General features: G+C 46.8%; 2 protein-coding genes across 2 annotated transcripts; both read right to left on the reverse strand.

Moving 5' to 3' along the window:
- Positions 1-2,308: 2,308 nt before the first annotated feature.
- On the reverse strand, positions 2,309-2,698 carry LOC137318402 (histone H2A-like). The gene has a single exon (XM_067981306.1). The coding sequence runs from the start codon at positions 2,696-2,698 to the stop codon at positions 2,309-2,311; it is 390 nt and encodes a 129-aa protein (XP_067837407.1).
- A 16,805-nt stretch (positions 2,699-19,503) lies between these two features.
- Positions 19,504-21,245, reverse strand: LOC137318384 (zinc finger protein 271-like). The gene is made up of 2 exons (XM_067981271.1): positions 21,115-21,245; positions 19,504-21,039 (listed from the first exon to the last, which is right to left on the reverse strand). Exons 1-2 carry the CDS (start codon positions 21,243-21,245, stop codon positions 19,647-19,649), a joined length of 1,524 nt encoding a protein of 507 aa, XP_067837372.1. The 3' UTR covers positions 19,504-19,646.
- Positions 21,246-22,215: the final 970 nt, after the last annotated feature.

Genomic DNA, 22,215 nt, shown 5'->3' on the forward strand with positions numbered 1-22,215 from the left:
TAGTTTTCAAGCAAAGCAACCAATGAGAAGTAGCCTCAGTTTGGAGCGGGCTTTGAGAGTTGGGCCTGTGGTAATTCCAGGTCCCCAATGACTGAGCTCAAACCGTTCAATTTCACAAACCCTCTCAGTATCAGTGTCAGAAACAACCGTCAGAGTGAAAATCCATATCACAAGCTGGGCCCTTATCACAGCGGCTCAGCTTAACCTGTTCTCCCATGGAAACCCCCGGTCCCACATAACAACATCTGACTGATAAATAGAACCAAAACAGAGCGAATGGAGTGAAGGAGCATTTCACTGAGGGGGAATGCAGGTTCGGGTAAACTCACTTGTAACGTTCCCTGGACAATTCAGTGCACTCATTCAGGGAAATTTTCCTCTCAGTAACCGGTGCAGCACGCCGCCGATCCCACGTCACCGTATTGTGTTGCTGAAAACTCCTTAATTATAAAACTATTCCCGAGCCGCATATATCCCGCACCAGTTTCCAGGTCAGTGCTCTCTCTGTGAGGTGGTGGGTGGCTCTTAGAAGAGCCTTTGTTTTGTGGGTCAGAAAGGGTCGAGTTGTTCAGCCGCCGAATCCATAGAGAGTGCGGCCCTGCCGTTTCAGAGCGTACACCACATCCATGGCAGTGACCGTCTTGCGCTTGGCGTGTTCAGTGTAGGTGACCGCGTCCCTGATCACATTCTCCAGGAAAACCTTCAGCACCCCGCGGGTTTCCTCGTAGATCAGACCCGAGATCCGCTTGACACCGCCACGGCGAGCCAGGCGGCGGATGGCTGGTTTGGTGATCCCCTGGATGTTATCACGAAGCACTTTACGGTGCCGCTTGGCTCCGCCTTTACCCAGTCCTTTTCCTCCTTTACCTCTGCCAGACATGATGATTCTTCACTCAGATAGCTGCTGAATGAAAAACTCTCGCCTTTCTCCACTATTTATAAAGCCCGCCCCGACCTGGTTGAGAAAGGCACATTATCGGAGAGGCCGGGGAGGAGTGTTTGAATGACAGACAGAGCATGAAGTGCGGGAGGGGAGGAGACTGGCTCAGAATGACGGACAAGCGGACAGGCAACGTCAAGCTCCGCCTCCAGGAATTAGTGACCGTCCTTTATAAAATTTTCACCAGCATCAAATGCGAAATATAAATTCAGACACAATCCTTACAGACTCCGGCTTAATATTCAAGGATTTCCAGAAAAAAAGGCGGAAAATACAATTTAAATTCAATAAATGAGGCACACTACAGTTCCAATACAATCACTATCATAACAGAATCAATCAGTGCCGCTACGGGACCGTTGGAAGAGGGAGTTTTAGTTTTCAGATTTGTCGCTGACAGAAGGCGCCCAATAGTTCAATAAACATAAATCGGTGTGGAAGGCACCCGATACCTTTCCGTGCTTGGGTCAGTATGGGACTGGATAGATTGAGGGACCGGGGATGGATGGAGACTTGTCCTGTGTGGGGACTGGATCGATTCAGGCACCGGGATGGATGGAGACTGGTCCTGTGTGAGTAAAATGAGTTTAATTCGAGCTGAGGTCATTGGGGACTGGATAGATTATGGGAACGGAATGGATGGCGACAGATCCTGTGTGGGACTGGATAGATTCAGGGACATGGATGGATGGAGATTGGTCCTCTGTGGGTATAATGAGTTGAATTAGAGCTGGAGTCAGTGCAAAATTGGATAGATTCAGGGACCGGGATGAACAGACCCAGGTCCTGTGTGGGGACTGAATAGATCGTTATGGATGGACCCAGGTCCTGTGTGGGGACTGGATTCAAGGAGCGGGATGGACAGAGACTTCTCCCTGGCCACTGTGTGAAGCGGAATCATAAAACTTCGCAACCTTAGCGTCCAATTTGACCCTGAGATGAGCATCCGGCCCCATATCCGAACCACCACCAAGACCGCCAACATCCACCCCCGAAACATCGCGCGTCTCCGCCTCAACTGATCTGGTGCTGAAATCTTCACCCTGACCTTGTTACCTCCAGACTTGGCGATTCCAATGCTCTCCTGGTCAGCCTCCTATCTTCCGCCCTCTGTAAACTTGAACACCTCCAAAACTCGGTTGCCCTATTCCAAATCCCACTGGGTACCGTTCACCTGTCACCCATGTGCTCGGTGACTTACATTGGCTCCCATTAGTTTAACCGCTGTAGCGATGTAATGTATTAACGTAGACCGGGGAAAACTGTAATCAATAGGTCAGTCTCTTCAGACAGTAACCAGCCCTTCCATCGATACAGTGGGTGGCTCTGAAAAGAGCCTTTGGGTTATCAGATTAAATCTTGGCCGCGTTACTTGCTCTTGGAGCTCACAGTGCTGGTTTTCTTCGGCAGCAGCACGGCCTGGATATTAGGCAGCACCCCGCCCTGAGCGATGGTCACCCGTCCCAGCAGCTTGTTGAGCTCCTCGTCGTTGCGGATGGCCAGCTGCAGGTGTCTGGGGATGATGCGGGTCTTCTTGTTGTCCCGGGCCGCGTTGCCGGCCAGCTCGAGAATTTCAGCCGTCAGATACTCGAGCACAGCAGCCAGATAGACCGGGGCTCCGGCACCCACACGTTCAGCGTAGTTCCCCTTTCGCAGGAGCCTGTGAACACGGCCCACAGGGAATTGCAGTCCGGCCCGGGATGAGCGAGACTTGGCCTTGGCCCGAGCTTTACCGCCGGTTTTTCCTCTTCCAGACATTTCCACAATCTCACAAACACTTCACAAAGAATGAAGAAATCCTCCCGCACTCGCCCTTATACGCTCTGGAGGAGTGCAGTGGGGGCACTTGTGATTGGTTCATCTGTTCTCAAACTCATTGGTTCAATGAACAGCCCAATCAGAGAGCTGTTTTATTCACCAATCAATAGCCGGCAATGAGAAAAGTGCGGAAAAAACCGAACTGAACCGTTTTATCAAATTTGAAATGCCCGCCAATATATTTGTAACAGAAGAAGCGGATTTAGTTAATAATGTCGCGTAAAGACAAAGATTTAAAAATCTCTCTCCTTTTACTCTTTATTCCACATTTCCCGTCACAACTTCCAGAATCTTTTACAATCCGGTTAAAATCCGGCTTCATTCACCGTTCGCTTTTAATCGGGCGGGAATAAAGTCCCATTTTGTAACGGGACAGATTCCAGCTCAATCTTTGTAAAAGTAACAAACCACAGATTGTGGATTGATCCCTGTTCACAGGAGCTGCAGCGCGATCGAAACCGGAGCCGAGACTCCTGGTGTAAGAAGTCTAACAGTGACAGAGCCTTTAGACTATTCTGTACTCGGTGTGAAGTCCCTTTCAGGGTTGCTGTTTTACAAAGGATTGCGGTTCTGAAAGTGATATTCCCGAAAAATGAACAAAGAAACGTGAAAAGGAGAAAGAAATGACTGAAGTCTAATCCACCGCCTTAAAACGGCTCTGAAGGGGCAGATGCGGGGGAAGGGGTGGAAAATGAACGGGAATGAGAGGATCAGGGACATGTTTTTGGTTATTGGGACTAAATAAAAAAGCGACACACAGATTATACCGGGCAGTGATTATGAGAATCTTCCAGATTTCAAAAGTAATTACAAAAGCACAAGAGTTATAGAAAGACAGTTAGTATCAAACTATCGACAGTAAAATGATTCCATACAGAGGTGTCGGTACAGCGTCTTCAGAGAGACTGTGGGTGGCTCTTAAAAGAGCCTTTGTGTTTATTTTTTTTTCAGTACATTGTGGAGTTTTACTTGGAGCTGGTGTACTTGGTCACCGCCTTTGTCCCTTCCGACACGGCGTGCTTGGCCAGTTCCCCGGGCAGCAGCAGGCGCACGGCGGTCTGGATCTCCCGGGAGCTGATGGTCGCCCGTTTATTATAATGGGCCAGGCGGGAAGCCTCACCCGCGATGCGCTCGAAAATATCGTTCACAAAGGAGTTCATGATGCTCATGGCCTTGGAGGAGATGCCGGTGTCGGGGTGAACCTGCTTCATCACTTTGTAGACGTAAATGGAGTAACTCTCCTTCCTCGACTTTCTCCGCTTCTTGCCGCCCTTGGCTGATGCTTTATTCAAGGTTTTCTTAGCGCGCTTCTTGGGAGCTGCTTTCTTGTCCTCAGGCATTTTCAAACTCAATTTCAGACCCAGAAATGACCCAAATCCGCTCCGAGCTCGGATTAAATAGGCAGCCCCACAGCCCTATGGTAATGAGGGATGGGGGAAGGCAATGATTGTGATTGGACGATTGGGCGTGAGGACACAAAACATTTACTTTCACTCTCTGATTGGTTTCTTCAGATATCCAATCACATTTAGTATCTGCCACCAATCACAAACACGCTCACACTGCACATTGTCCGGTTTCAGCAATTTGTTCCGAACTGTTGCAGTTCTGCTTCCGGCCAGTAGATGTCCCCAAACCCCGGGTCATTGAAATTTACAGATGAGAGAGGGACAGAAGATAAACTCATTCTTCACATTATATTGCACGGGTGGGATTTGGAGAAACTGGGAATGGAGAACATTTTGTTGGACCAAATATGAGTTGGAATGCTGTATTAAATGCTTGTAATTAATTTTGGGGGTATAGCCTAAACTGAGGAAGAATGCAACAAAATACAAGAAGATTTAATAAGCTTGCTGAAAGGCGGAGGAAATGGACATTCAGTTACCAAATAGAAAGATGTGAGGTGGTGCATTTTGCTCGGGGTAATAAGGAGGCCAAACACTGCTTGGAAAGTAAGAGTCTAAATGGTGTAGAAGAGCAAAGTGATTTAGGGGTACAGATTGACAAATCGTTAAAAGTAGCAACACAGGTTGATGAGGCCACAGAAAGCAAACACAACACTGGGGTTTATTTCTAGAGGAATAGAATTGATAAGCAGATAAGTTATGTTGAACTGTAATTTAAACTGTCAAACCTTCTGCCAAACTGTTAAACCTTCCCTTTCTGAAATCCGTGCTGACTATTCTTTGTTATATTTTCGGTTTCTAGATGTTTTTCTATTGCTTCATTGAGTAAAAGATTCCATGATCATTCCTACCACCGACCTTTAGTTAACTGGTCTATAGTTCCCTGGAATTGTTCTATCTCCTGTTTTAAATTATAAGAATCACATTAACTGTCATCCAGTCCTCTGGCACTATTCCTTTTTGTGATTATTTTTTTCTATGTATGTAACAGTGCCTCTGCTATCTTTTCCCTTGCTTCATTTAATATGTGCAGATGCAATCCATCTGGACCAGGAGTTTAACCACCCTTTCTAACTTAAATGTCTTGATATCTTTATTGACCCCTTCCTCTAATATCATGTTCACCCTGTTAATCTCCCGGGTAAATACTGAGGCAAAGTAATAATTCAATATTTCTGGCATTTCACTGACGTTACCTATGAGTTTATTTTGTGAACACTTTGTGGCACTGAAGCTATTCTGATTGTCCTTGTATTATTTATGCATCTGTAGAATAATTTACTGTTTCTTTTGATATTCCTTGATAATTTAATTTCGTCGTTCCTCTTTGCTTCCCCAATTGTTCTTGTGAAATCTTCCTGACCGTTTCCTATTCTCTTTTGTCATCCTCTAATTTAATATTTATAAATGAGCAATTCCACCAGCTTGTTGTGTCTGTTCAGGGGCTGGTGTTTGGGAACTATTTATTGTCTGTGATTAAAGTACCAGAAACTCAAAACCCAAACTCCACAGAAACATTCTATTTGTCCCTCGTAGTGAACAAAGTGCTACAATGGTGAGCAGAGCTGCCTTCCAAACAGTTTTTTTTTATTCGTTCACGGGATGTGGGCGTCGCTGGCAAGGCCGGCATTTATTGCCCATCCCTAATTGCCCTCGAGAAGGTGGTGGTGAGCCGCCTTCTTGAACCGCTGCAGTCCGTGTGGTGACGGTTCTCCCACAGTGCTGTTAGGAAGGGAGTTCCAGGATTTTGACCCAGCGACAATGAAGGAACGGCGATATATTTCCAAGTCGGGATGGTGTGTGACTTGGAGGGGAACGTGCAGGTGGTGTTGTTCCCATGCGCCTGCTGCCCTTGTCCTTCTAGGTGGTAGAGGTCGCGGGTTTGGGAGGTGCTGTCGAAGAAGCCTTGGCGAGTTGCTGCTGTGCATCCTGTGGATGGTGCACACTGCAGCCACAGTGCGCCGGTGGTGAAGGGAGTGAATGTTTAGGGTGGTGGATGGGGTGCCAATCAAGCGGGCTGCTTTATCTTGGATGGTGTCGAGCTTCTTGAGTGTTGTTGGAGCTGCACTCATCCAGGCAAGTGGAGAGTATTCCATCACACTCCTGACTTGTGCCTTGTAGATGGTGGAAAGGCTTTGGGGAGTCAGGAGGTGAGTCACTCGCCGCAGAATACCCAGCCTCTGACCTGCTCTCGTAGCCACAGTATTTATATGGCTGGTCCAGTTAAGTTTCTGGTCAATGGTGACCCCCAGGATGTTGATGGTGGGGGATTCGGCGATGGTAATGCCGTTGAATGTCAAGGGGAGGTGGTTAGACTCTCTCTTGTTGGAGATGGTCATTGCCTGGCACTTATCTGGCGCGAATGTTACTTTCCACTTATCAGCCCAAGCCTGGATGTTGTCCAGGTCTTGCTGCATGCAGGCTCGGACTGCTTCATTATCTGAGGGGTTGCGAATGGAACTGAACACTGTGCAGTCATCAGCGAACATCCCCATTTCTGACCTTATGATGGAGGGAAGGTCATTGCTGAAGCAACTGAAGATGGTTGGGCCTAGGACACTGCCCTGAGGAACTCCTGCAGCAATGCCCTGGGGCTGAGATGATTGGCCTCCAACAACCACTACCATCTTCCTTTGTGCTAGGTATGACTCCAGCCACTGGAGAGTTTTCCCCCTGATTCCCATTGACTTCAATTTTACTAGGGCTCCTTGGTGCCACACTCGGTCAAATGCTGCCTTGATGTCAAGGGCAGTCACTCTCACCTCACCTCTGGAATTCAGCTCTTTTGTCCATGTTTGGACCAAGGCTGTAATGAGGTCTGGAGCCGAGTGGTCCTGGCGGAACCCAAACTGAGCATCGGTGAGCAGGTTATTGGTGAGTAAGTGCCGCTTGATAGCACTGTCGACGACACCTTCCATCACTTTGCTGATGATTGAGAGTAGACCGATGGGGCGGTAATTGGCCGGATTGGATTTGTCCTGCTTTTTGTGGACAGGACATACCTGTGCAATTTTCCACATTGTCGGATGGATGCCAGTGTTGTAGCTGTACTGGAACAGCTTGGCTGGAGGCGCAGCTAGTTCTGGAGCACAAGTCTTCAGCACTACAGCTGGGATGTTGTCGGGGCCCATAGCCTTTGCTGTATCCAGTGCACTCAGCCGTTTCTTGATATCACGTGGAGTGAATCGAATTGGCCGAAGACTGGCTTCCGTGATGGTGGGGATATCGGGAGGAGGCTGAGATGGATTATCCACTCGGCACTTCTGGCTGAAGATGGTTGCAAACGCTTCAGCCTTGTCTTTTGCACTCACGTGCTGGACTCCGCCATCATTAAGAATGGGGATGTTAACAGAGCCTCCTCCTCCCGTTAGTTGTTTAATTGTCCACCACCATTCACGACTGGATGTGGCAGGACTGCAGAGCTTTGATCTGATCCGTTGGTTGTGGAATCGCTTAGCTCTGTCTATAGCATGTTGCTTCCGCTGTTTCGCATGCATGTAGTCCTGAGTTGTAGCTTCACCAGGTTGGCACCTCATTTTTAGGTACGCCTGGTGCTGCTCCTGGCATGCTCTTCTACACTCCTCATTGAACCAGGGTTGATCCCCTGGCTTGTTGGTAATGGTAGAGTGAGGAATATGCCAGGCCATGAGGTTACAGATTGTGCTGGAATACAATTCTGCTGCTGCTGATGGCCCACAGCGCCTCATGGATGCCCAGTTTTGAGCTGCTAGATCTGTTCTGAATCTATCCCATTTAGCACGGTGGTAGTGCCACACAACACGTTGGATGGTGTCCTCAGTGCGAAGACGGGATTTCATCTCCACGAGGACTGTGCGGTGGTCACTCCTACCAATACTGTCATGGACAGATGCATTTGCGACAGGTAGATTGGTGAGGACGAGGTCAAGTAAGTTTTTCCCTCGTGTTGGTTCGCTCACCACCTGCCGCAGGCCCAGCCTGGCAGCTATGTCCTTCAGGACTCGGCCAGCTCGGTCAGTAGTGGCGCTACCCAGCCACTCTTGGTGTTGGACATTGAAGTCGCCCATCCAGAGTACATTTTGTGCCCTTGCTACCCTCAGTGCTTCATCCAAGTGGTGCTCAACATGGAGGAGGACTGATTCATCAGCTGAGGGAGGACGGTAGATGGTAATCAGCAGGAGGTTTCCATGCCCATGTTTGACCTGATGCCATGAGATTTCATGGATTCCAGAGTCAATGTTGAGGAATCCCAGGGCCACTCCCTGCTTGGATTCCAGTTGAAGGAGCTGTCCACGACCGACTGTTACCGAATGGCACATTCCAAGGTCCAGGAGTATGTTCTGAGGGACGCACTGAAGTGAGGTGCTGCCTACGTAAAGGTTCTTTGAGGAAAGGCGACCATGTAAGGACATGTCACTTTGTATGGTACAGAATGTATTAGAAGATATGTACTGTGTTTTGAATTGTAATAATGAGGTCCTGGTTTGCACGATCTGTATTGTAATGTCTTGAACGGTAATTGTGACATTTTCATTGAAATGTGTGTATCATTAAATTTTATGAAATAAAGCATATTTTGAAATTTTAATAAAATCTTGTGGCACAAATAGACCAATCACTAAAAGTAGCGACGCAGTTTTGCAAAAAGGCGAGTCAAGCACTGAGGTTCAATTCTAGAGGGATAGAATTGATAAACAAAGAAGTTATGTTCAATTTGTGTGGAGCCTTGGTTCGGCCGCACTTGGATAATTGTGCACAGTCTGGTCTCCATATTATAGAAAGGATATACAGGGATTGGAGAGGGTGCAAAAAAGATTCACAGGGATGATACCAGAACTGAGGGGATACCCTTATTCGGAAAGGCTGAACAGGCTGGGACACTTTTCTTTTGAAAAGAGAAGGCTGAGGGGTGACTTGATAGAGGTATTTAAGATAATGATAGAATTTTGTCGGGTAGATGTAGAGAAAATGCTTCCACTTGGGAGGGAGTATAAAATTAGAGGGAATAAATATAAGACTGTCAATAATAAATCCAATATGGAATTCAGGTGAAACTTCTTTACCGAATGAGTGGTTAGAATGTGCAATGCGCTACCACAAGGGTAGTTGAGGGAAATAACGTAGATGTATTTAAGGGGAAGCTAGATAAGCACAAGAGGCATGATGGAATATCGCATCCTGATAGGGTTAGATGGAGTAGGGAGGGAGGAGGCTCGTATGGGGCATACATGCTGGCATAAACAAGTTGGGCCGAATGGCCAGTTTCTGTGCTGTGGTTTTGAAGTAACTCGATGGAACTCAATGTACTATTTTGAGGGTGGTGGAAGAGCAGAGGGACCTGGGGACGCATATTCACAAATCTTTGAAGGTGGCAGGGCAAGTTGATAAGGTGGTTAAGCAAGCGGATGGGATACATGGGTTTGTAAAGAGGGGCATTGAATACACAAATATGGAAGTCATGTTAAACCTTTACAAAAGGCTGGTTAGGCCTCAGCTGGAGTATTGTGTACAGCACTGGGCACCACACTTTAAGAAGGATGGAAAGGCCTTGGAGAGGGTACAGAGGAGATTTACCAGTGTGATACCAGGGATGAGGGACTTCAGTTATGTGGAGAGACTGGAGAAGCTGGGCTTGTTCTCCTGAGAGCAGAAAAGGTTAAGGGGAGATCAAAAAGAGGTAATCAAAATAATGAGGCGTTTTTATAGAGCAAATAGGGGTAATTAAATAATTGGATTGATAACCAGAGGTCATCGGTTTACAATAATTGGCAAAACAACTAGAGTGGAAATAAGGAGAACATTTTTCACACGGAGTGTTGTTAAGCACTGCCTGAAAAGATGGTGTCTCTTTTAGAGGCTGTCTTCGTGTCAACATTCATATTTTCACTGGGAAACTGCAGGAACAGAGTGAAACGGGTCTGCTTGTGTCCCTGGATTCAATGTATAATGTGGAGAAATCTATAAAATTTATAATTGAATCGGTAAAAGTGAACATGGTCAATACAATTATATGAAAACTGTAAATGGAGCCGCTCATTGTTGGACCAGTCCTTTCTGAGCACAGCTTTTAACTTTATTCCTGAGAGAAGTCTCATTAAGACAAGGTTCTGAACTTTGAGAAGTTTGTGATATATCCACGTCATCATTTACATCGGAGTCAAAGCTGCTGATGTGGCCTGTTTGTTCAAATGACTGTAACTAATAGCAATGATCAGGGGTATAACCGTGTCAGTGGAGATTTACCCCCTGTATAAATCAGGGATCGCTGTAATGAATCCACACAGAGTGCCTGCCGGAGCTGCGGTTTCCAGGCCAACAGAAATCATTGCTTCTCACAGAAATGGGATATTCAGTAATGTATCTGATAGAATGTATTTATTATCCAGTTCTCGCAGCCGTTGGAGTTCCAGGTAAGCCATTATCTCAGCTGTTCATGGTGTAAATCGGTATTAACTCTGCTGCTGTAGATGGCATTCTATTTTCTCCCGTCGTGGATTACACAGTGGACTGTTCTGTCCTAAGTCTCTGCTCGTTTGGTCTTGGAGCAGCTGCATTACTTGCATTACGATCTTGTATATCCAACCGTGGCATTGTTACTGGATTATTCTCTGTACTTAATTATTAGAATCAGGTGTCTGGGCTCGGAGCTGGTCTCAGACCATCAGGAGTTGTTAACAGTTTCATGTTGTGGAATTAACCTGTCCTGGAATATTTTTTCATCAATGTGTTTTCTGTGATTGATAATGAGACAGCTCACGGTCTCGGTGTTACAAGGAGGCAGCGCAATGTCCTCCCTCCACAATAACATGGTTCAGTTTAACTGGGATTTCAACGTATTTATTGGTTATCACTGTTATGAAATATTATTTCATTCTGTTTGTATCTGACGCCGCATCAGATGTCTGGTTACTGAACTGTGTTTGCTGCTGATTCTTTCAATCTCATTCTCTGCTTCACTGTGGATGAATTTACTGTAAAATGCAATGTTTTGAGGTCATGTTGCACTTCATCTGTTGAAATAATGAGCATTTCTATTTATCTGCAGATTATAAGCAGCAGCGGTGATGTTGGTGTTTTGTTAATTGAACAATGCCGCCATCTAACGCTGTACTTTATAATTACAGGAGAATGAATTTCAATTATTGTGAGAGGTGTGTCTGGAAGAGGGATTCGATTGTCTTTATTCCACGCATTGTCGATGAAGTGAACAGTGTAGGTGAACAGGTGGAACCTTGGATGATCTGTAGAAACATTAAACTGTTCACAGAGGCTTCAACATTTAACAAACTGACACTGAGAATAGAATCGTTGGAACACGGGGCTGGTGAGGAGAAAACAGTCGCAGGATGTAAGGATTTACTCGGAAATGAAAGGGGCATTGAGAAAGAGTAGAGACAGTGCGGAGAGATAGAGAGGAGCGATAGAGATCGCGACTGAGAAGGAAAACGAGAGGGGCGGTGAGAAGGAAAGAGAGGAAGAGATAGACAGAGAGAGAAAAATGCACACACGGAGAACGAGAGAGGGGAGAGAGACAGAGCAGCAGCGGTGTGAATAATTAATCGGAATGAACTGCTGAAACTTCTAGTACAATTATGAAGAGGAAATGTGACTTGAAGGTTTTATTAGGATGTTGTCAGATTGTGAGAGTTTTATTGTACTCGCGTCTGGTGTGTTTATCACTATCAGATCCTCAGTCTGTTTATTTGAATGTTCCTTTCACTTGTTTACTGATTGAAAACATAAACATAATTGAAATGTATTTAAAGAATAGGATCAGTGATTTCTTTATCGCATTGAATTATGGGGATATTGCAATCCAGAAGCTATGTGTCAGTTTTATTTAATAAAGAATGAGGCGAATTCAATGATTGTATTTTCATGTAATTTTAGTTGAATATGCAAAGTAAATTTATTGAACACGTTATGTAACCAACGAGCGGTTCATTGTCACCAATAACCACAGAAATTAATGGTTGAATTCATTAATTGGATTGTGTGAGCTGGACCTATAGATTAGATTTCCTCCAACACCCTCCTGCAGTCTCTCTTTGTGAATCCCAGCCTCTCCTCCCACGGCATTGACTCCTCCGTCTCCTCATCCGTTCCTTCACTTCATTCGCTTTCCCAAACTATCTGCTACTGATTCCCCTCCAGCTCATACATGCCCTCTTCCTTGGTCTCCCTCCAAAACGCACTCGTTCGCTCGGCCTCCAGTTGCCTCTTCTAATCCAATCCGAAGCCTCAAACTCACCCCCACGGATCTCGGTCTTTCCCGTTTTGTGCCAGCCCCAGTCGGCTCTCTCCACCCAGAGCAACAAACCTCCCCCTGTCCCCTCACCTTCTCGTCCCTCGCTCACTTTCCCGTCCATCTGGAGCCCAAATCCGGATTTAATCTGTTGGATTCCCGGTGTTTATTTCCCTCCTCCCTTCCCCACCGGCACGGCCCCCTCACTCGGCCCTTCCAGTGGATCTGGTGCTCACTTTATTCACTCTCTGTATCAATTTCCCAATTCATTATTGATCATTGTGTTTAAAAACATTTCTCTGTCCGAAAGCGCTGCCCAGGTCAGTGAACCAGTTTCCACCGTTTGATTCAGCATCAAAGCTGGAAATTTCACCCCAGATCCTGTCAAACTGCCGCTTTGTCTCCAGGTCTGATCAGTAATTTCTCTCCTTCCGTTTCTCTCTCTTACAGTTAACTTGGTGGCGATTGTGATCCTGTCCCGAGGAAAGTGCGGACTCTCCAAATGTATCACTCGCTACCTGGTGGGAATGGCGGCGGCCGATCTCCTCGTCGTTATCACTGATGTCATAATGTGGCGCATTGTTGATATTTATTTCCCAGTTTCATTCTTGACCATTACCCCCGTGTGCCGTCTCATTGTCACCCTGAGTTTTGCAGTCACAGCGGCCTCTGTCTGGTTTACAGTGATTTTCACCTTTGATCGATTTGTGGCCATTTGTTGTCAGAAGCTGAAAACAAAATATTGCACCGAGAAAACGGCGGCTGTTGTTATCGGGGTGGTGAGTGCGCTGAGCTGTTTACAAAACATTCCCTGGTACTTTGTAATTGACCCGGAATATATAATGGAGAAGGTACCCCGGGGTTGTGTCGTGAAACCGATCTTTTTCACTTCACCCGCATGGGCAGCGTTTGACTTGTTTAATCTTGTGTTAATGCCGTGTCTTCCATTCATTCTGATTTTGCTGTTCAATGTTCTCACCGCCAGGCACATTTTAACGGCCATTGAAGTCCGCAGGGGACTCCGGGGCCGCAGCAATGGAGAGAATCACAAGGATCCAGAGATGGAGAACAGAAGGAAATCCATCATTTTACTCTTCAGTATATCAGGCAGTTTTATATTGTTATGGAGCGCAGAAGTTTTTTATGTTATCTCTCTGCGTGTAACAAACGCCCAGTACTATCCGGCCAGTGACATCGAGTCAGCCGGATTCATGCTTCAACTTCTCAGTTCCTGCACCAACACGTGTATTTATGCTGTGACCCAGACTAAATTCAGAGAGGAGCTGAAGAACGGTGTGAAATACCCACTGAATCTAATTGTTACATTAGTTAAATCATAGAAACGTCTCAAGACTTTCCATCCGAAATTACATAAAAAGTCAATTAGAGTTTCACGTTTGGCGGTGGCCTAAGACGGGCGGTAGCGGATCGGGCGCCCGTTATTCAACGCGCCTGATTTTACTATCTATTGACATCAATGAGTTCACTAAAGTAACTGATATCAATCGAATACTTGAAATAAATTTGGAAATAGCAGACAGGAATTATATTTTACCCGACAAATGCGGTGTTGTGAAATGATACAAGATGTGATTCTAACATGAAATGGTTCGCTGTTATTAGTCTGGAAATAATATGATTTCAATATTAAATGTTTAATCCTGAAATGTATAAAAACAAATCTTCCTTTTCGGTTGTTGATTATTTCCCATCACACACACTGCCCGGTGGGATGGACTGAGGGTGAGCTGTCAGGGTCAGACAGCGTCCTGTTCATTGGGACATTTGTTTTGACCAGAACAGAATAATAATGGACCAACACCCGGACCGTTACTGACTGGTAAAATATTAATGTAATTTCAAACTCCAGTGGGGAGTTCCGGAGATCGTTTCCTCTCTGAGCTGCTGGGCAGCAATTTTTCCTCAGCATGGAGTTTAATGGGAAGTTAGGGTTTGCCTGGTTGCACCGATCTATAAGGAGATCTTTCTGAGTTGATCAGGAGGCGGGAGAATTGTCATGGCCGCAGCAGGCCAAGGGAAAGATCTCCTGCTCCTCCTTGCCCCACAAAATATAAGTTAAAAAGAAACTTCTCAGTGTTCCGGATCACTCAATGCCCATCGAAAGGGCGGCTCCTCCTCCCATTTGTAACTAACATTAAATGGTGTCCCGTGTACGTCATAATACTCTGATTTACATATTACACGTGGTCTGACCCGGAAACAGGTGGGTGTTGCTCCGGCCGCTCTTCTCAGGACCCGACCGCCGGTGACGGAGGCAGGAACTCCAACGTTAAAGGGGCGGTAAGTGACCTGACACCATTTACTCGCCTCTACAAACCCATTTCCGCCAGGCTGGGATGCTTAAAATCGGCCACACCTTCCCTGACCTACGCCTTAGTATCAATCTTCGAAGCCCACAGGCTGGTCCATTTTCTCAAACTGCACCGGTTCACAACACATGAAGGGAAATTTTCACTATCGCAGAACTGGTAGAGCGGATCAACCGCCCCTAATGGAACCAGCCCGATTTTAATTTCTGCTCTTTCAGTTTACCGCCCAGGCAGTGAAGTTGAAATTACCCCCTATGTCGCTGATCCCAATGTTCGAAAGGTGTGTCAAAGAAATCAGACAGTGTTTGCCAAACATTAACATGAATGTGGGTTCATGAATCAGAATATTCGGGTAAAAGTTGATAACCCCCCTCCATAGAGACAAGACCCCTATACCATTGAGGTGAAGAGGGGTTCACCCCAACATCCCGGATAGACAGGACGCTGTTCTCTACGGGCAGTTCCCAGGGACGAACAGCAAGACAGATATCAACTGCTACTGGAAGACCATCAACTCGGTGAAGGACGCCCTATGGTCCACCCGAAACCAACTGGTCTTCCAGCTGAAGGAGCTGTTCACGACCGAGTATTGCCACCTGGCACACTCCAAGGTCCAGGGGTACATGCTGTGGGACGCACTGAAGCGAGGTGCAAAGGATCTCTGGGGAAAGGCCACCGTGTCAGGCCATTTTACCTTGTATTATGCAGCATGTATTAGAAAATATGTTCTGTGTTTTCAATTGTAATAATGGAATCGTAGCGTGTACGATATCTATTCTATTGCTTTGAATTGCAACTGTGATATTTACATTGAGCTGTGTGCTTTCATGAATTTTATGAAATAAAGTATATCTTGAAATATTAAAAACATGTTCCTGTCTCGACGTGACTGTTGTTATTTGACAGTGAACAGTGGAAATATTGACGGACAGTAAAGATGTGGGAGCTGTACAAAGAACATCTATTGCAGGCAACATGTGAGAAATAGGAGTATTTCCTTAATGGTGAGAAACTAGGGACTGCAGAGGAGCAAAGGGGTTTGGGTGTCCAGGTACACCAATCACTAAGAGTTAGTGCACATGCACAAAAAAAAAATCCCAATTTCGAGTCTGTCATATCCCAAGGTATCGCTATCAGATACTGAGCCAACTCTCTGGAGTTTGCTGATGCAATCAGGCCCCACTGCCTCCCTTGCTGGTCCATTCCATACATCCAGCACCATCTTCCTTAAAATGCATTCAAGCACTGTGCTCATCCTGTGCCTCAGGGAGAGAAGACTAATAAATCAGGAGGACCCAGATCATCAGCCTAATGTGAGTTTGGACATTTCAGTTTTAATTCAGCTTATTGCATTTGCAATTTTTTCTCTTTTTTGTACATTTCTATTTTTATTTCATGGTTGCAGATTTTGCATTTTTGAACAAATTCTCCAAAACCTGTGCGCAGTGAGTGCTGACTCCGGGCCCTTTGATTGACAGCTCTCACCTTCACCCCCCGCCCCCCCACCCAACCCCGCACCCGGCCATCACTCCACTCCCGCCAAACGCCTCCTGGGCTGACTCCTCCCATCACGTGACACGCGGCAGCGTCCCTCATCTTTGCGCGTTGATGTCACGACGCGTACGTGCCGCATGCGCAGCGCGGTCCCTCTGCCGCCTTCCCTGCGGGTGCTGCTGTGGGCGGGGGCGAAGCCCACAGAGGGAGGGCCGGCACCGGGAGTGGCCTGAGAGGGGAGAGCGGGGTGGTGGGGGAGGAGGGGGGTGACGGGGGAAGTTACTCGGGGCCTCCTGCGGGCCCCGTGAATCTCCACTCTGTCAGCGGCCGGTGTCGAGCTGGGCTCGGGGGGGAGTCACTCTCCCGCCTCCCCGTCAAACGGGACGTGGGTCGGAGCCCAAAAGTGAGCGAGAATCAAACAGCACAGAGAGAGGCCGCTCGGCCCATCGCGCCTGTGCCGGCTCTGTGAAAGAGGCCGCTCCGCCCATCGCGCCTGTGCCGGCCCTGTGAAAGAGCGATCCCATTAGTCCCACTCCCCCTGCTCTTTCCCCACAGTCCCGCAAATTTCCCCCCTTCAAGGATTGACCCGATTCCCTTTTGAAAGTTATTATTGAATCTGCTCCCACCGCCCTTTCAGGCAGTGAATTCCAGATCAGAACAACTCGCTGCCTAAAAACATTCTCCTCATCTCCCTCTGGCTCTTTTCCCAATTCCCTTCAATCTGTCTTCTCTGGTTACCGACCCTCCCGCCTGTGGCAACAGTTTCTCCCCATCGACTCCATCAAAACCCCTCCTCATTTTCAACCCCTCTATTAAATCTTCCCTTAACCCTCTCTGCTCGAAGGAGAACAACCCCAGTTTCTCCAGTCTCTCCCGGTAACTGAAGTCTCTCATCCCCGGAACCATTCTGGTAAATCTCCCCTGAACCTTCTCTGCTCCAAAGGGAGTAATCCCAGCTTCTCTATTCTCTCCGTATAATTATTATTATTTATTAAGTGGGTTGTGCTGGGTATCTGGAAGCTGTAATTCGGTGAGTAGAAAGCAGTGGGAGGATAAGTCTGCAGATTGATTTTGGGAGATGGTGAAGACGGTGATCGTGGATTCAGACAAGGGAGGGAGGTGGTCTTTGAGAGCGTCCGTGCTCTGTTGTAAGATCTCACTGTGTGTGTCTGCTTCCAGCAGTTCCCATTTGAACCTGTGACCTGACTGGCGGTTTCTCCGAACTCGACTGCTGCTGTGAACCTGACTGTTCCCCCGTGGACATCAATGTCTTCTCCACCTGTCTGCCTGGCAGTGAACCGTAAGTTTCTGTTCGTGTGTTACTACATTGGCTCCCGGTCCGGCAAAGCCTCGATTTTAAAATCCTCATCCTCGTGTTCAAGTCCCACCATTGTCCTCACCCCCTCCATATCTCTGTAATCTCTTCCAACCGATTTGATCTCCACGGACAACCCCATGTCATTCCACCCTATTATGGATTCTAACCCACCCATTTATCTCCTCCACAGCCCATGTAGACTGGAAGAATAGACAGTGCTGGGACAGTCAATCCTGTTATCTACAGAGTCGGTGCCGGGACAGTCAGTCCTGTAAGACACATAATCAGTGCTGGGACAGTCGGTCCTCTGATACACACACAGTCAGTGCTGGGACACTCAGTCCTCTGATCCTCACAGTCAATGCTGGGATACAGATTCCTGTTATATCGTCAGAGCTGGGACGCTCAGTCCTGTTATATATGATGTGGAGATGCCGGTGATGGACTGGGGTTGACAATTGTAAACAATTTTACAACACCAATTTATAGTCCAGCAATTTTATTTTAAATTCACAAGCTTTCGGAGGCTTCCTCCTTCGTCAGAAATTGTGCCCTTGGAGATGAAAATTGAAAACGTCACTCCGTTATCTAAGAAAGGAGGGAGGAAGAAACCAGGAAAATACAGACCTGTCCATTTAAGGTCAGTTGTGGGGAAGTTACTGGAATCAATCATCAGAGACAAAATGGTTGAGCACTTCATCAAGTCTGAGCTGATCAAAGAGAGTCAACATGGATTTGTGAAGGGCAGGTCATGTCTGACTAATCCAGTTGGATTTTTTGAGGTGATTAACAAGGTGGACAGGGGAGCGTCTATGGATGTTGTCTGTATGGACTTCCAGAAGGCATTTGATAACGTTCAGCACAAGAGATTAATAGAATCAATAAAAATGCACAGAATTGAAAGTGACCTTGTGACTTGTGTTGGAATTGGTTGGGAGGTCGGAGAAGAGAGTAGGGATAAAGGGAACGTTCGTTGATTGGTGGGATGTGACAAGTGGTGACCCCAGGGATCTGAACTGGAGCCTCAGCTTTTCATCATATTTACCAATAACTTGGATGAAGGAATAGAGAGTTGTAGATCCAAGTTTCCAGGTGACACTAAGTTAGGAGGCACAGTAAGTGGTGTAGATGGGAGCAGGAAGTTACAAAGGGATAGTTTAAGTGAATGGACAAACTGTGGCAGATGGAGTTCAATGTGGGGAAGAGTGAGATCATTCACTTTGGAAGCAAGAAGGAAACATTGGAGTATTTTCTTGAAGTGAGAGATTGGGATCGGTGGAGGAGCAAAGGGATTTGTGTGTCCATGTACTCAAATCACTAAAAGCTAGTGCACAGATACAAAAATAATCACAGACTAAAGGAATGTTGGCCTTTATCTCGAGGCCTGGAATACAAAGGGGAGGAAGTGACGCTTCAGTTCTACAGAGCCTTGGTCAGAGCCCATCTGGAGTACTGATCCTCACCAAGGATATATTGGCCTTGGAGGGGGGACAGTGCGGATTCACCAGAATGACACTGAGGCTTGAAGGGTCAAATTAATGAGGACCGGTTGTATTCCCTTGGTTTGCATTCCCTTGAGTTTAGAAGGTTGAGAGGTGACCTGATCCAGATATTTAAAATTATAAAGGGATTCGATAGGGTAGAAAAACAAACTATTTTCTCTGGTGGGGGAATCCATAACAAGAGGGCATAAACTTAAATTTAGAGTTAGGGCGTCCAGGAGTGAAATCAGGAATCTCTTTCCCACACAAGGGTAGTGGAAATCTGCACAGGCTGATTGAAGTGGACCCTGTGATATAATAGAATTTTCTGTCCTGTCAGCCTTGGACATCTTGTGGATCCATCTTTTAAAAAGGTGGAGGAACTCAGTTCTAAGATGGATTCCACTCACTTCATCATAAGTCCTCAATCACCTTGTCTTATCATCGAGATATCAAGGACGAGAAAGACTGTGTTTAAAAGAAAGCTGATTTATTTGACACTTTTACAGAATTCTAATACTGCAATCCTGTTAAATGGATTATTAACATCAGAAACAATCCCCAACTGCCAGAATGAACAGGGTTGAGTCCTGCATGTGATTAACAGCAGTAATAACAGCAGAACCCTGCAGTCAGATGTGAACTCGCTGGTGTATTAGTAGGCTGGATGACAGAGTGAATCCTTTCCCACACACAGAGCAGGTGAACGGCCTCTCCCCAGTGTGAATACGTTGGTGTCTCAGTAGATCCCTTGTTCTTTTAAAGTTCTTCCCACAGTCAGAACATTCAAAGGGTCTCTTATCAGTGTGAACATGTTGATGTTCAATGAGGTAGGATGACCGAGTGAATCCCTTCCCACACACGGAGCAGGTGAACGGCCTCTCCCCATTGTGAATATGTTGGTGTGTCTGCAGGTTGGATGACTGACTGAATCTCTTCCCACACTCAGTGCAGGTGAACGGCCTCTCCCCAGTGTGAGTACGTTGGTGTGTCAGTAGATCCTTTTTTCTTTTAAAGCTCTTCTCACAGTCAGAACATTTAAAAGGTCTCTTATCAGTGTGAACAAGTTGATGTGTCAGAAGGCTGGATGACTGAGTGAATCCCTTCCCACACACGGAGCAGGTGAACGGCCTCTGGCCAGTGTGAATTCGCTGGTGTCTCAACCGGTGGGATGATCGAGTGAATCCCTTCCCACACACGGAGCAGGTGAACGGCCTCTCCCCAGTGTGAACTCGCTGGTGTATCAGGAGGCTGGATGACTGAGTGAATCCCTTCCCACACACGGAGCAGGTGAACGGCCTCTCCCCAGTGTGAGTGCGTTGGTGTTTCAGCAGATCACTTTTTGTTTTAAAGCTCTTCTCACAGTCAGAACATTTGAAAAGTCTCTTATCAGTGTGAACAAGCTGATGTTCAATAAGGCTGGATGAATGAGTGAATCCCTTCCCACACACGGAGCAGGTGAACGGCCTCTCCCCAGTGTGAATTCGCTGGTGTCTCAACCGGTGGGATGATCGAGTGAATCCCTTCCCACACACGGAGCAGGTGAACGGCCTCTCCCCAGTGTGAACTCGCTGGTGTATCAGGAGGCTGGATGACTGAGTGAATCCCTTCCCACACACGGAGCAGGTGAACGGCCTCTCCCCAGTGTGAGTGCGTTGGTGTTTCAGCAGATCACTTTTTGTTTTAAAGCTCTTCTCACAGTCAGAACATTTGAAAAGTCTCTTATCAGTGTGAACAAGCTGATGTTCAATAAGGCTGGATGACTGAGTGAATCCCTTCCCACACACGGAGCAGGTGAACGGCCTCTCCCCAGTGTGAACTCGCTGGTGTGTCAGCAGGTTGGATGACTGAGTGAATCCCTTCCCGCACTCATTGCAGGTGAACGGCCTTTCCCCAGTGTGAGTGCGTTGGAGTTTCAGCAGCTCATTTCTGCTTTTTAAACTCTTGTCACAGTCAAAATATTTAAGAGGTCTCTTATCACTGTGAACAAGTTGATGTTCAATGAGGCTGGACGAGAGAGTGAATCTCATCCCACACATGGAGCAGGTGAATGGCCTCTCCCCAGTGTGAACTCGCTGGTGCGCCTGCAGGTGGGATGACTGAGTGAATCCCTTCCCACACACGGAGCAGATGAACGGCCTCTCCCCAGTGTGTCTGCGTCGATGAGTTTCCAGCTGGGACGGGTAATTGAATCCCTTCCCACAGTCCCCACATTTCCACGGTTTCTCCATCCTACGGGTGTCCTTGTGTCTCTCCAGGTTGGACGATCAGTTGAAGCCTCGTTCACACACAGAACATGTGTCCGGTTTCTCCCCGCTGTGAATGGCGCGATGTTTTTTTCAGGTTGTGGAACTGGTTAAAGCTCTTTCCACAATCAGTGCACTGGAGTTTACAAAAGTCCTCACTGTGAATACAGAATAGAAATTCAGAACAGGCAATTCTAGTTTCTATGGAACATTCTTCCTGCTCATTCCCCCAGACTGTAAATCCCCGTCTCACACACTCACCCTCCTCCCTCTGCTGGAACCCAAACACATCGCACCATCTCCAACATTTGGGTTGGGTTGGAGGCCTTGAATCTGAGTTGGGAAATATAATTGGAGAAACATGATTCAATTTAGAAACTAAACTATTCAAAATCAAAGAACATGGATTATTGTAATTAATATAGTCCTTTCACGCCTAGTGGGAAAGAAGTGATGTCTGGGCTGCGGATGAATGTTTGCGCCCGGTTACACAGCGTGTCCCTCTCTCTCCGCTTCAAATTCGCTTCCTTTGGCTCACGGCCTCATTCACGCATCCAGCTGACTGCAGCCCTTTAAAGCTCGACTGGAGTCATCCTTTGTTTATTGACGTGACCCATTGCCACCCACCTTGCCTTGCAGCATCATCCCTTTTTTTGCTTTATCACTCCTGCCCTCCACCCGATCACAGACCTTCCCTTTTGTTCTTTCCCTCCCCGCCCCCTCTTTCCCTGCCTCTCTACTTGCTCAAAAACTGTTAATTCTTTCACTTCTTCAAGTTCTGACAAAACCTTAACACTAATCTGAAACGTTAACTCTGTTTCATTCTCCGCGTGATGCTGCCTGACTTGCTGAGGATTTCCAGCATTTTCTCTTTATGTTTCACATTTCCAGCATCCGCAGTCTTTTGCTTTTGATTGGTAAACCTCGCCCTTTGACACCCCATCACAGAAATATC

The sequence above is a fragment of the Heptranchias perlo genome, unplaced genomic scaffold (genome assembly GCF_035084215.1).
Source record: "Heptranchias perlo isolate sHepPer1 unplaced genomic scaffold, sHepPer1.hap1 HAP1_SCAFFOLD_70, whole genome shotgun sequence".
Taxonomy (NCBI): domain Eukaryota; kingdom Metazoa; phylum Chordata; class Chondrichthyes; order Hexanchiformes; family Hexanchidae; genus Heptranchias; species Heptranchias perlo.